We start from the raw sequence: 16,277 nt of genomic DNA, 5'->3' as shown, positions 1-16,277 counted from the left end.
GATCACGCCACCTCACAACCATCGACACCTATGTCGGCGGTGGGATTCGAACCCAGGCGTCGAGCGTGGTTGGCGGAGACGTTACCAACCACACTAGGCCCCCGCTCATTTTTCCAGTGATTGCTATACCTTTCTAGGAGAAAGGCAAAAACGTCCCATGCAAACCAACCCGATCCAGAAATTACATCAACTTACTGCTCAGATGGTACGTTAGGATGTCGTCTCCGATGAGTTGAAGAAATATCATGCATTGAACCTGTGATGGCTCAGAAAAAAATGTTTTTCCAAACTATACACTTTTCGAGCCCTTTTGGGGTGAGATTGTGCCAAGCTGTAATGAACGGTACAGTGTGCGGAATTCACATTCACGACAAAATCATATCAGCATACACCAAAACGCTTGCATTGTTTACATAGGGTATGTTGTATAGCTATGGTATTATTTGAAATAATGACTAAATGCTTGAGAACAGTAAGCTAACAACTGTTAGATGTAAATTTACAATGACTGAAATTACTTATGGAATGTAGCAAAATTTCGTACACCTATTCTGTATAAACTGATGACTTTTAAAGCAAGGAAGGAGGGTTGTGGGTACGTTTCCAGCAGTTTTATGATCTCCTATGGAATATACAGTGGTCAATGACACATAATAATTGAAACGAAAAGTCTTCTCAGGCTTTATGTCCTAACGTTTTCCCTTTCTAAGCTACCTGGAGACGCCACTATGTGTTTAGAGACTGTCCATGAGCCACGTTCTCATAACTGGTTACTCAAGATATTGATTTGATCCAGTCATACATTTTTCTATAATTCATATGAAACGTAATTTCTGGTCAACCCCCTACAGCCCCTTAATAGTCCATGTTGTTTATGGTCGTCCCTATACTTACTGTTTTATTATGTTATTCATGTGAATTATTCGTAGATACACTACTGTTTATTGAACAGGTATTAAATTCAATTTTTTGTTTTTGGCAATATCTCACCCCATAGAAGGGGTGAGATTAGGCCAAAGTTCATTCAATTTTAGCAAAATTATAGTTTATTGTAACTTGACCATATTTACGACAGTCGTTAACTTAAGATTCAAGTGTGCATTGACGTGATTTGGATCAAACTCATTGCCTAAATGTGTGCATTACTAGCTAAGGAACAAAAACATGTCCTTTTTTGGCACAATCTCACCCCGGCTGACGGTACTTGGATATTTAAAGAGAGTATCTAGATTGTATTTTTCACTTTTTAAGTAAAAACAATAAAATTCCTCTAAGTGGTATACATTCAGAGTTAGAGTCACTCTAAAGAAAAGTATTCAAGAAATTCAAAAGTGAAATAACTTTGAGTAGATTAACGTTAGGTCATATGTCCAGAATAGTTTTTGACATCAAATGTGGCTCTCAATCACTCGCCGCAATATTCCCAGTAAGAAACCTACCACGTTGTTTGAGAAAAGTTATGTATCACTGATATGTAGATATTATTTATGGCACAGTTATTTTATGCATATTAAAGACAAAATGACTGCTATATGTAATCATTTCAGCGTAATTACGCATGGAAATAATTGTTTCCAACTTTCCTCCTAAAACATCCCCAGTGCAGCAATGCTTTATGCTGTACCGATCTGGTCAAGTTGTTGTTTAACAAGGAAGTAAACGCCATAATAGGTGGAACTTCAGCTTTTTTTATACCGGCTAAGGATAAGAAACTTCACATTCTTGATCATAGGACCTCCGTGGTTCTGTGGTTAGCGATGTCGATCGGCTAGCTCTCCCATACACGGTTGTTATATCGGGTTCGATTCCCGATCAGGTCGAGGATGTTTTCGTGCAGGAAATTTTCTCGACTCAGCACTGGAGCACGGTGTATCGTTATACTTATCCTACAACATGCAAAATGTGCCAAAAACAATATCGATAAAGAATTCTCTCAACTAGTTGAGAGCTCTAGTTGATCGAGACCACTATTAACCCTCCAGGCTAGCGTGCGATATTGTTATTTTGTTAAGAAAGAATTTCATACCTATTGCTGTAAATTTCGTAATCACTTTCTTGCAGCTGCATCAAAACGAGCATTTTCGGTTCGTCCTGGCATTCCAGGACAAATTTCACTTGACTATAGGTATCACACAAATTTTGTCAATACAAATTTACACATTAAATATTCGTTACACGTTATTGTTGCTTGTTACTGCTGGTGCCCGAAGGTGTGTCAAAAAGTGATGATATAGAGTTTTTAATTTACGCGGTACTGGCTTCATTTCTGCTGGCGACGCTAGAAATGCTAGGGTTTAGTTTTTAAGCAATTTTTTCCATATATTCTTCAACAGCTTCTGAGGCATCATAGTGCGTCGAAAAGTGAGGATATTTTATTTTTAATTTCCAATGCACTAGTTTGTTGTTATTTGCTGCATTAGTTTTTTTCCTATTCCCTATTTATTTAAGACGTACGTTTTGCTGAGTGTCTGATAATTTATAAGCAATTTGTGTTTTGTTTCCATTGATTTTCCAATATGTTTTGTAATGTTTCTAAGTTGTGCTGTCAAAGCCCTCAGGTTCAGTTCGGCCACAATCGATTGTTGGCAATCTTGGCAAAGTGGCAACATATGAAGGCGCGAATTATTTCCTCATGATTCCTCTGGGCACCTATGAACGCAGCATGCAATGTACGGTTGCAGGTGCCATGCGAAGCAGCTATCTATTTGAGTACAGTTTATTACTCCACACTTCATTTCACTTATTTTCTTCAATTCAATGTATCTCTAGCGTCGTAAATAAGTAAACACGAAAAAACTACTTTAAAATGCTTAAGCGCTTTTCTCGCGTAGTCAGTTAACCCGTAAAGACACGGGACGGAACTTGTTTTTTGAAAATGCTCGTTCTCAGCACTGGAACGGCCGATTTGGGAAAAGTTGGACTTTTATTCAAGGGGAATAGTTGCTCTAAGTTTTGGTAAAGATGCCACCCCTCTGGACCCCTCCCCGTTTTCGTGTCTGTGTTTGTTTTCTAATTTTTCAAACAAATTGAGCGAACACTGGGAATTTTCATACGTATCAATTGCTCCATGTATCAAATCATTTTAAGTTTAGTAAAGCGGGCAATGTATGTAGTTTTTCGAGAATGCGAAAATGAACGGGAATAGAAGGTGTGACTTTTAGGCTTAGAAAAAAATTTCCCTAGTCCAGACGGGACTCTAACCTGCAATCTCCGTTGTCGCCGACAAGGTGTTTTGGCCAATTAAACTACTGGGTCGCTGTAGATATAATAAATCGTTATACACAGTGTGCGTGAGGAGACCACTCTCTCAGTTAATAAAATAAACTCCCACAGGGCAGTGTGTGTAGTTCATCGTAGCGTGCTGGGATACGGGAACACAATAGTAGAGGGTGATTCGACTTTGGCTTAGAATGAGTTATACCTTTCCCAGTAGTTTAATTGGCCAAAACACCTTGCCGGAGACCGGCCCGATAGCCTTGGAATGTGCTAGTGGCCGATCAAATAAACAAATAAAAAAATAAAACCTTGCCTGAGACAACGGAGGTTGCGGGTTCGAGTCCCGTCTGGACGAGGGAAAATTTTTTCTAAGCCTAAAAGTCACACCTTCTATTCCCGTTCATTTTCGCATTCTCGAAAAACTACATTCATTGCCCGCTTTACTAAACTTAAAATGTAAGTCATATGACAAAAATGAAATTAGTTCGTAAAGTATCAAATCATGCCAGTCGGATGAAATATGGTATGTAAGAGTGAATTTTAAAGTTTCTAAATTATTTCAGTACAAAATCACAATACTACGTATTTTCATAAAAATTCAAATAAGAAAATCGTTCTTCAAATTTTACGCTCTACATTTTTGAAGTAAGGTCTCCTGAATCAATATGCGATGAAATATTTATTTTGGCATGCAAATATTTTGAGAAACACGAGTATAAATTCACTAAAGTAAGTATTTTCACGGAAACCTGATTTTCACAGTAGAGTCAACTTGGCTCTTCAATTTTCAAGTTCTATATTTTTTTAGAGTAACGTCTTCTGAATCCAAAGATGCTGAAAGATTTATTCTAGCATGCACAAAAATAGAGGAAAACGAGTTTGAATTCACTAAAGTACAAGTTCTTATGAAAACTTGATTTTCTCCAAATCTGTGCATGCTAGAAAAAATCTTTCACCATCATTGGATTTAGAAGACGTCACTCTAAAAATATAGAGCTTGAAAATTGAAGAGCTAAGTTGAAACCTACCGTGGGAGACTGGGAAAATCAGGTTTCCATGAAAATACGTACTTTGGTGAATTTAAACTGGTTTTTCTCAAAATGTTTGCATGCTAAAATAAATTGTTCACTGCGTATGGATTCAGGAGATATCGCTAAAATGTAGAGTTTAAATTTTGAAGAACGGTTTTGTTGTTTGATTTTTTATAAAAAATATGTTGTTTTTGAATTTGTACTGAAATAATTTGGAAACCCCAAATTCACTCTTACATAACATATTTCATCCACCTAACATGATTTGATACATGGAGCAATTGATACATATAAAAATTTCCAGTGTTTGCTCAATCTGTTTGAAAAATTTGAAAAAAACACAGACATATTTGCATCTCACAAAAACGGGGAGGGGTGGCACCTTTACTAAAACGTAGAGCAACTATTCCCCATGAATAAAATTCCAAGTTTTCCCAAATCGGCCGTTCCAACGAGCATTTTCAAAAAACAAGTTCCGTCCCGGGTTTTTACGGGTTTTTTTTCCTGTATGGGCTTCCCCACTGCGACCAGAATCGTAGATCTATTGTGAGATATGCCCGGGTGTCTGCTGTATCCCGCACTTCTGTTAATAGCAATACCTCTATTGAGAAGTGGCATGCTTATTATTATTGTCCATCAGTGCTTGTGTGTAATGTGCTACTCTTCCTTACACGCTTACTGTTCTACTATACCGATACTCGTTCCTCTTGCCAAATATCACCAATTATAATTCCCTGGAGAAGTTTCGTCGTGCGTCCTTCTGGCCAGTTTTATTGATAAGAGGGACTTATTTTTTGTTAAGAGGAAGTCACGCAAAGGTATTTGTAGATTTCAGCGTAAAGGAAGGGTAACTGGTGGGGAGCCTGAGAAAAACCCCATGCTTAAGTCCATTTTGACATCGGATGGCCTGATTCTGCTAAGATTCGAACCCATGACCATCCGCTTGACAAAGCGGACTCTGTAACCTTGCGGCTAATCTTTACGGGTTAAAATATGGTTATAAAAATATTTGAATAATAAAAATGTTTACTAGAGCGCAGCAAAATATAAGCAAAATAACTCGAAAACCGTTGCATTTAGAATGTTAACTACCAAAAGCTTTTTGATTTAAAATTACTGCCCGAATCTTTCAAAGTCATTAAAATACAAATATTTTGAAAAAAGTTGAAATTAGGAATATTAAAAAGAACTGTTCCATAAATATTTAATTTTCATTTCTTCATCCTAAGTTGTTTTTTTAAAGTTGCACAATAACTTCATAAAATCAACTCATATTTTAAAAATTAAAGTTGATTGTTTATTTCAATATGTTTTAGGCAAAAAAAAAATTCTCTCCATCTGTGAAAAATGCTCGGTTTGTTATGCCAAATACGTGTGCAAAGTTTCATTAAAATCAAAAATGGTCGATATTCGACCATAAGACATTTGGTGCGATTTTTCACTATCTGAATTTTGTGCTTTCAACTTTATCAGAGAACATTTTAGTAAATTATCAAACATGATTTCATTCTAGTTTATCAACATTGTTGTCAACTTGCTGGATGCATTAAAAACATCCTTCTCACATCGATCTCTTTCGGCGAGAAATTTAGGAAGAAAGGATTCATTGAGTGATGCGACGATAGCTGGAATAACTGTACTAAAAACATACGCCAGGTCATACGAGAAAGCCGAAGATAAATGTCTACTAAAATATATATGTGAAGCTAATAACGATTGCGTGAACGCTGTAGGCGGATCAAGTATTTTCTGTCAACTTGGAAAGTAAGTATTCAACTCCATCAAGCCCTTATTTTTTACGAAAACAGAGTTTATGTGTACATCACATTTAGACGAAAGTATTCAATAATGTGTAACAGTATGTGATATATGAGCTAGATAAGAGATGTTCCTATAAAACTGAGATGATCAAATCACATTTTTTGACGTAGAACTACGTTTTTCTTTAGCCTACCACATAGGGATGTAAATAGGAAAACTATTAACGAAAAAGTGACGAAACATGTCCCGTTTTAAATGCTTATAAATCGGTTGGTTTTCAACCGATTTCCTTCATTCTTGCAGCAATTGATTGGAAAATTATACACGCATCCACCCAAATGTAGAAAGTTGTTGATTGATTATGCAAACTATTGTACTCTTGATAATTGTCAATCCTTGTTTAAACGAAGATTACGTCCTCTGATTGGTCGTTATATGATTGCTTCCCAAGCACGGTCGACTGAATCATATACCTTGCAATTGAAAACATGCTATTTGGCCTACATAAGAGCCTGTTTCAGCCGAAGCCGCTCATAATAGTTCTGGACAGGGACAAGTTGTCAACAGCAGTCGTCCTTCCTTAGCAGCAGCACTAGCCCTGTGGTTTGTCACCACGTCTCAGGAGCAGCGCGGTTCTTCTCAGCGTGTGTCGCCAGACTGCCATTATTCCCCCGTGTTAGGGCAGCATAAAGATCGTCATCACCAAATCCAATTTTGAACAGCAAAATGCCTTTTTTCAAGGCAAATAAACAAGTCATTGAAAGTTAATTATTTTTGATAACGTAAGCAAGCATTCTGTGCGGATTCTAGCAGTTACATCTGTCGCGGCCGTCTAATTTACAGAAGGTGAAATAGCTTCCACAGTGCATGTTGTCCGTGTATCTTAACTCCCCCCCTGTTGGGGCAGCACAAAGGTTGCGACTAGCAACCGATTTTGAACAACAAACTGCTTTTTTGGCGTAGAACTACGTTTTACTTTAGCATACCACACAGGGATGCAAATTAAAAAACTGGGACGAAATTTGTCCCTTTTCAAATGCTTATAGGTCGGTTGGATTTCAACCGATTTTCTTCATTCTTGCAGCAATCGATTGGAAAATTATACACGCATCTGCCCAAATGCAGAAAAATGTTGTTTGAACCTACGAACTTTTGCACTATTGAAAATTGTCAAGCCTTGTTGAAATAAAAATAACGTCCACTGATTGGTCGCTTGCTTGCTGTGTGTATGTTATGGTATCATGTGTGTATGTGTGTATGTGTGTATGTGTGTATGGGTGTATGATATGGTATGATGTGTGCAGAGTTGCCAACAAAATTTTTGATTGAACTGGAAGATTGCTGAAGAAAAAATGAATTGTGAGAGTGCTTCTCTGTGATGATTATTGAACCCAATATAAGGTTTACAGCAACTTCGGGCCTACATTTTGTTGAAATTATAAACTGAAATTTTCATCGACAAGAGCAAAATTTTAAATTGCGCAACCAGTTTATCGCAAAATCGAAAAAATGAAGCTTTTTAATTGATGCAACATATTCTTACGTTACATATGTGAATTCGAAAAATTTTTAAACTGCTACGCAACTGAAATTAATTTGAAGAATGCCGCCTGTATATGATATCTTTAAGATAGATTGTTTCTATTTTTATATAACATTAACCCATCATTGCAATTATTTTTTCTTTCTTCATGATCTGATAACACCTATTTGTTAGTTTTAGAATAAAGCTGAACTTACTTGTCTTTTTATCTCAATTATGCACAACACATCCTTAATTTGACCGTGTTTCCTGCGAGAAGATACAATACTGAAAATGCTGCTTATCAATCCACAAAATTTACGTTCTAAAAAATATTTCCAAACCAGTTAGTAGCTTGAGTGTCCAAAAAATCTGGATAAAACTGGCAGATATACAAAAAAACTGGAAGATTTTGGGATTAAACTGTTTGACTGGATCACTTAAAAAAAACTGGAATAATCCAGTTTAAACTGGAACATTGGCAACTCTGGATGTGTGTATGGTATAATGATATGGTATGATGTGTGTGTGTCTATGATATGGTATGATTTGTGTGTGTGTGCTGTGTATGGTTTTTAACTCGGCACGATCTGCTAACTGCTGAATCCGGTTCACGAAATTCACAACCCTTCATTAGTAGACATTATAACTCATTACCCAATATTGGTTTTATCAAAGTTTTATTGCGCTCAACACAGCCAAAAAAGCGCTATAAAACTTTGATAAAAACAGTTGTGTTACTAGGGTAATGAAACACTCACTGCATTTGTTGATAGTGTACGTAGTTCTACGTCATTTATGCGGTCGTGTCTTGGATACAACCTCCTACTTTTTCATTCCGGTTTCATCATCATAGCGTGTGGGACGTTTTTTGTGCTTCTCCGCGTTTTTACAGTCGAGTGTATAGGACTTCGCGGTTAAGGTTAGGCTGTTATTCGTGAATGCCTTTTAACGCTATTGTACTATCTAGTCGAGTGGTATAGCATCTCGATTGTATCGTAAATATCGGATCGATTGATTGGACGAAAATAAGCTAATATTTTCAAATGTTTTTATCGTTTCACTGTCATGTGATAGCGCACTATTATCACATGAGCAACGGAGGGTAACAACGACAAACAAGCTCCCTCTGACCCCCTGCCTTCTGACCCTGCAGTCCTTAGGCTCTGTACTTCTCTCACCTATACCCTCTCGTCCAAGGCTCCACCCAGACTGTTCGAGGGCACCGTTATTTTTTTCGGCCTAAAGCAGGCTCTAAATTGAAGTCGTTGAATACCATACAGATTTTGAAAGACCTGACGTCACGATTTTCGGCCGTAACTGAAATTGCTACCTTCGAGCTTTTTACGAGGAAGTACTATTGTTCGTTACCAGGAAAGAGTAACAACTTGCCATCTGTGCGTCAATGATCGAAGCTCGTAAAGTATGATCAACCCCTCGATGATCAACAACGATAATGAGCCAAACGTGATCTTTCGATTGGTAGCATGGCGTAACATCGTCTTCTGTCAACCCCCTATAAAAGCCGATGTGTGACAGGAGACATCCTCCTTTTTGCTGTCAACCGCGACGTCATCAACCATCATCATAGAGAGAAAAGCTGCAGAAAGTGAAATTGAATTATAATTAATTTTTTGAATTATTAGTTATTAAAGTTACAGTTATACAAAAAAATTAAAAAGTAGTGTTAAACGTAACCGCGAGTATACTTACCTGACTGGAAATATCCGTACGCTACCTTGGGAACCTGAAAAAAAATCGGTGAGTGATACTTACCTGCTCGTGCGCCGTCCAAATCGTCCTCCGGTGGGAAATTCTGCTGCTGCTTGCTGTGCATTCGACATTTTGGTCCTTCGAACCGGATAGCGTCGAATCTCCGCTAGTCAAGCAGTCCAGCGCCTAGTGAGTCGCCATCACGTTTCCGCCATATCATCCCCTGGAAAGGAACAAGGAGTTGCTCTACCACACGCCATCATTGCTGCCTTTGGATGCAATTGTGCCGTTTTCTGCTGCTTCTGGGACAATTGATTCAAGGCGAATTTACTGTCCCATTCGATTCAACTTGCATCGCCCACGGATTTGTTTCTGCTTAGATTTTGAATACAGGGCAAAGCAATTGCCTCTAGCAATTGCCTGCCAGGTGATTAACTTTCCGAATTTTCTACTTTCATTCTTGTGTGTCTACGCTGGTTCATTGTTCACAAAATATCGACCGAGCGCAGTATTAAGTCGCTGAAGCTGCGGCTCAAAATTCTGGTGACGTCGCTCAATCACATCAAATCATTCGGACATTTTGCTCATTCGTATGCTCAGTACTCGACTGGATCCGACAACAAGGCGAGGTTGGGAGGAATATTCTTCGACCAAGACAGCGATCACGTTCAATGACCTGACTGCTTTCATTCAGCGGCGCGTGAGTATATTGCAATCCATCCAGGTCAAGTATATTGAAATTCCATCGTCGATAATTCCGAAGAAACCAGCTCAGCGTTCCGTTTCGAGTCACGGAGCAAACCAAACTAATGTCCGACAATGCGTCATTCGATCCGATCATCACCCTTTATACATTTGTGGGAGTTCGTTCAAAATCGTTTAAAATCTGTCCACGTGGTATGTGGATGGCCCCAAGGCACTTCTTTCGTTAAATCTAACGACTACTTGCCGCTTCGACTGAACAAAACAGAATAGAGAAGAAACAGTGTGGGGAATGTAAACAAGCCGTCAACGATATTGAACCGATCCGATGTGGCTTCTGTGAGAACTGTTACCACATAAACCATCAGTGCTGTGGTTTTAACAGTAGAGGGTGTAAGGATCTTTTCGCATTTGGCAAAATCATGTTTATTTGCCCGATATGCAGAAAGTTGCTTAGATAGCGGATTTACAGCTGCCACTATCGGAGCAACCCACACAGACCTCACAACTCACTGAGCTACCCGCCCAGGTTCAAAAACTATTCGAGGTTGTTGACGGTTAAGGCAAAAAAAAATCGATTACTTTTCTCGTATACCAGTGAATGATTATCCTGCTCTAGTGGTCCAACAAAAATTTTAAGCGTCGCCGAACAGAGCGGGTTCCTATTTCGATTCAACCTGGTCGTGGTGAAAACAACATCCATTAAAGCGATCTCTCAGTGTCATCCATCGCTTCTACCGCAGCACAGAAACGCTTCTGGTTATATCTGTTGGGTTTAAACCCACAACTTACAAAAAATGACATACAAAAAATCATCTATCGCTGTTTAAATACAACTACGCTGCAACTAACATGCAACTGCCTGCTACTGATTTATTGTTATCTACTGTGGACGGTGGGAACCTTCGGGTTTCCAACAGAGGCGAGTATTTTGATATTTTTCCCGGCAACCATACTCTGTAGTAATGCATTTCAGCACACTGGTCAACATTCGAATGCTCTATGGCTATTCTACCAGAATGTCCGCGGTCTACGTACTAAAATCGACGAGTTTTATCTGGCAATTAACGACTGCAATTTCGACGTGATCGTGTTGACTGAAACTGGACTGGATGACCGCATCAACTCGTGACAACTGTTTGGAGACTAATATAATGTTTTCCGGTGTGATAGAAGCGTTCAGAACAGTAGCAAACGTTCTTTTGGTGGAGTTTTGATGGCCGTTAATAAACGGTACCCGAGCGCATTGTTTAATATTTCACACGGCAACCATCTGGAGTAAATATGCGTGAGTACCACTATTTGTAGTTTGAAAATATTCCTCTGTGCCGTATATATCCCTCCTGACAAAAGTAACCAACCAGCCATAATTGACGCCCATATTGCCTCGTTCACTGAGCTGTCTAGTAAGAGATCGGCTAATGATACCATTCTTGTTTGTGGTGATTTTAATCAACCTCGCATCGTTTGGTCACAGGACAGAGCAATTAATACCAGTTCGTCTCAATTTTCTGCTGCTAGTGCTGCGCTGATCGATGGCATGGACTTTTTAAATCTGAGCCAAGTGAACCAGCAGTTGAATCACCTCGATCGCATGCTCGATCATATCTTTTGTGCTATCGAGCAAACATGTGTGGTCGATACTTGTGTAGCCCCACTTGTTCCCGTTGATCTGTATCATCCCCCGCTTGTTATATCATTGCCGTCTGAGTCAAAAATGAAGACACCGGTTTCGGCAGCGGACAGTATGAGGGCTTTGAATTACCGAAAAATTGATTTCACGGCTCTTACAGATTTTTTACAAAGTTTCGACTGGATGACTCTATACTTGGCTGCGTAAATATCGAAAAACCAAAACAGACAAAATGTAATTTTAAACGATCCAGCACCGATTTTCGTCGAATGAACGCCAGTTTGTACAAAAGCTACGTAATGCGGGTACAAACAGACCTCCGCCGAAACCCAAAACAGTTTTAGAATTTTGTAAATTCGAAGCAAAAATGTTCACTGATCCCTTCTAATGTACACCTCGATGGCACTGAAGCAGCATGTTCCCCGGAGTCGTGTGAATTGTTCGCTAAATTTTTCTCTTCTGTTTTCTCCGACAGCACTGCTTCCGAGTTGGATGCTGAGATTGCTTCTGCAGATGTACCGCTTGACCTAGTTGATCTATGCACATTCGAAATCACTGCCGATATGATAGTGACTGCTACGAAACGACTTAAAACTTCGTTTTCTATGAGGCCGGATGGAATCCCTGCAGTGGTTTATACCCGCTGTGCGGCCAATTTAGCTGATCCTCTATGTCGCATATTTAATCGATCATTCGAACAAGGAGGATTCCCGATGATTTGAAAGCAGTCTTACATGTTTCCTGTGTTTAAAAGTGGGGATCGACGAAACATAAGAAATTATCGGGGCATAACCAGTTTTTCTGCCTCGTACAAATTGTTTGAATTTGTAGTAAGCTCAAGAATTCTCTCGTGTACAAAAAAACTACATTTCTAGCGATCAACACGGTTTTATGCCTGGGCGTCCTGTCGTTACATACCTTTTGGATTTTACTTCGACTTGTATATCGTACATGGAGCAAAAGGTACAGGTTGGCGTCATCTATACGGATCTAAAAGCAGCTTTTGATCGGATTGATCACCGAATACTTTTACGGAAGCTCTCTTGACTTGATGCGTCGCAATAATTCTTTGACTAGCTACGATCCTACTTATGTGCTCGAACTGTTTATCCTCAAAATTTTCTAACATTTCCGGAGTACCACAAGGCAGTAATATGGGGCCGCTTCTTTTTCTGCTTTATTTCAACGACGTGACATTGCTATTAGGTGCTGAGTGCAAGCTGGCTTACGCCGATGACTTGAAATTGTATTTGGCTGTGTGGTTCGTTGATGATTGTCGTGAATTACAGAGACTGCTGAATGTTTTTATTCATTGGTGTCGTAGAAACTGGCTCATAGTAAGTATCGCAAAATGGCAGGTCATGACTTTCCATCGCACTGCGACACCTATTCAGTTCGATTATGAGGTTGATGGACATGTACTCAAAAGAGTTGATCACGTAAACGTTCGCGGTGTCTTACTCGACGCTAAGCTAAATTTTAACCTGAACCGCTCATCTATTATTTCCAAGGCAACTCGACAGCTCGGCTTTATCAGTAAAATAGGACGTGAATTTAAGGATCCGTGTTGTTTAAAGCCTTTATACTGCTCACTTGTTAGACCATTATTGGAAAATGCGTGTTTGATTTGGTCTCCTTATCAACTTGCTTGGACTGTAAGGATCGAACGAGTACAAAAAAGGTTTATCCGGTTGGCATTGAGAAATCTTCCCTGGCGTAATCCTGCTAATCTCCCTCCGTATTCCGAGCGGTGTCGCCTTATTGATCTTGATACGCTAGAACGACGCAAGAAAACTCAACAAGCCGTGTTTGTGGCCAAGGTTTTAAATGGCGAAGTCGACTCCCCGAGCATCCTCTGTTTGCTGAACTATCGTGCACCGCAACGGTCCCTTCGATCTGCTGGTTTACTTCAACCCAATATACGTCGCACTTTGTTCGGATGAATGTCATTGCATGTGTTCGAGCTTTAGCTTCACTAGAGGAGATCTTCGAGTTCGGCGAACCGTCACGTAAATTCCTTTAGAAAGTGTCTATGTCGAATATTTTATAATTGACCATATTGTTTAATAATAGGATCAATGTTTTATGTAATGACTAAATTAGATCATTCGTTGTTTTGCTTTCGTCTCGATTAGACGCAAACTGTTTATCTCCGTTTGAGTTCGCAAAATAACAATACACGAGTTATCGTACGGGTGTTTTTTTGTCGATTAGTTCTTGTGCTGCGCGATAACAATAGCCTGTTATATATCGGCAGAAACATCTGCACACTGGTAGGGGCAGGCTACCCCGCCAGTGATTCGATACGCAGCTGATATATCAGCAAGAATAATTCTCCCGCACCGCTGTTACCCCGCTAGCAGCACGGACCATCATACGATCGAGCGAGTGGAAGTCAACTACAAGTGGCATCTACAAGGTCGCGTGTAGGACACGGCCACTGCGTCTCAACACGAAGCTGGATCGTCATTGTTTGTTCTGCGGAGACGCTCGATTAATTCTACTATCAGCCGTGAGGTCGTGACTTAGACGTTCGGTGAAGTATTACCTTTAGAATTTTTACTATTATTATCAATATTATTACTATGTTATAATATTATTATTAATATTATTATTGATATTATTATTGTTATTATTAATATTATTACTATAATTATTATTATTATTATTATTACTATTGTTATTAGAATTAGTATTACTGTCTTTTTTTTTATTTGATCCATTGTAGATTGAAAAATTGTTTTTAAAATTTAACATCAACTACTTGAACACCCCCCCCCCCATATTCGAATATTTATCGTTTGTGTGCGGTAGAGCGTAACGCTCCCGCAAAATGGACGACATGCAGGTGCAACTTTTCCTGGAGGTGGAAACAAACGGGGAAGAAATTGAAATTTCTCCCATCAGCTCACCCCTACCTTCCCCTGTGCCCTCCCCTTTGCCAAGTCCTGTATCAAGAGTACCGGAAGTACGGGTAAAAGCTTACCCAGATGCCGCTGGCGGTCCCTACGTTGTTTTTTTCCGGCCCATAAAGAAGCCATTGAATATTATTCAAATTGGCAAAGACCTGGCAAAACATTTTTCGGCCGTAACCGAGATTACGAAGGTGAGGCCGAACAAACTGCGAGTTGTCGTGAGTAGCTTGAAGCAAGCAAACGAAATTGCTGGCTACGAGCTCTTCACGAGAGAGTATCGCGTGTACATCCCTGCCAAGGATGTAGAAATCGACGGTGTGGTTACCGAGGGGAATCTCACTGTCGATGACATTTTGCGTCATGGAGTTGGCTGTTTTAAAAACCCCTTGATGCAAAGTGTAAAGATACTGGATTGCAAGCAATTGCATTCAGTATCCATCGAAGAAGGGAAGAAGAAATTCCTCCCTTCGGATTCCTTCCGAGTAACATTCGCCGGATCCGCGCTGCCGAACTACGTCCGCTTGGACAGGGTTCGTCTACCTGTACGCCTGTTCGTACCGCGGGTCATGCATTGCCAAAACTGTAAGCAGTTAGGTCACACAGCCACCTACTGCTGCAACAAGGCACGCTGTAGCAAGTGCGGAGGCAATCATGCTGAGAACGCTTGCAGTGGGGATACTGAAAAGTGTCTTTATTGCGAGGGAACTCGGCATGACCTTCCGGCATGTCCCGCGTACAAACAGCGCGAGGAAAAAATTAAGCGTTCCCTTAAGGAACGATCAAAGCGCTCTTTTGCAGAAATGCTTAAGAGGGCTGAGCCACCCTCGACAGGAAACATCTTTTCCTTTTTGCCAACCGATGAGGGTACATCTGACGATCCCGTCGAAAGGTGTTCCTATGCCTTGCCAGAGGGATCTAGGAAGAGGAGAATGCTCAACTCTCCTAATCTTTCTCGTAAAGGTCGTAAGATAACCCCTAGCGGAATGACCAATAAGACAACACAAAAAGGAAGCGGTGAAGAAAAACCGAAGCAAGTACCCCACGGTTTTAATTTCAAATCAAACCAGGAGTACCCACCGCTTCCTGGGGCACCAAAAACCCCTCGTGCACCCATTTCTCGATCAGAAGGCATAAAAGAAACAGGGTTCATAAAATTCTCTGATATTGTGGACTGGATATTTAAAACATTCAACATACCAGATCCCCTTCAAAACATTCTTCTTGCCCTTCTCCCAACAGTGAAAACCTTTTTGAAGCAACTCACAGCAACTTGGCCCCTCATTTCAGCTATCGTATCTTTCGATGACTAATACGGCGAAAGAGGTTAGGAATTTTGTCACTGTGTTACAGTGGAACTGCAGAAGTATCATCCCCAAATTTGATTTATTTTCACATTTGATAAACACATACAATTGTGATGCGTTCGCGCTTTGTGAAACTTTTCTTAATTCAAATGACCAACTTAATTTCCACGATTTTAACATCATTCGTCGAGATCGAGACTCACACGGTGGAGGGGTACTTTTAGGGATCGAAAAGTGCTATTCTTTTTTCAGAATCGACCTCCCCTCGATCTCGAATATTGAAGTTGTTGCCATTCAAACGAATATGAATGGAAAAGACCTTTGCCTTGTTTCGTTATATATTCCCCCATCCGCGCGGATTGAACAGAAGCAACTCCTTGATATAGCAGAATTGCTTCCCGCACCTTTTTTGATTTTGGGAGATTTTAACTCTCACTGTTCGCTATGGGGGTCGCTGTACGACGACAACCGATCTTCTTT

At 39.9% G+C, this 16,277-nt stretch overlaps 1 protein-coding gene across 2 annotated transcripts in view; it reads left to right on the top strand.

Moving 5' to 3' along the window:
- The window catches only part of LOC129722601 (uncharacterized), a 220,384-nt gene that overhangs the window by 158,684 nt on the left and 45,423 nt on the right, over positions 1-16,277 (top strand). For both annotated transcript variants that reach the window (XM_055676191.1, XM_055676190.1), the window contains one exon: positions 5,761-6,011. In XM_055676191.1, coding sequence (XP_055532166.1) covers positions 5,761-6,011 — 251 coding nt within the window. The remainder of the gene's footprint in view (positions 1-5,760; positions 6,012-16,277) is intronic.

This window comes from Wyeomyia smithii, chromosome 2 (genome assembly GCF_029784165.1).
Source record: "Wyeomyia smithii strain HCP4-BCI-WySm-NY-G18 chromosome 2, ASM2978416v1, whole genome shotgun sequence".
NCBI lineage: Eukaryota > Metazoa > Arthropoda > Insecta > Diptera > Culicidae > Wyeomyia > Wyeomyia smithii.
This window is presented reverse-complemented; position numbering and strand designations above follow the sequence as displayed.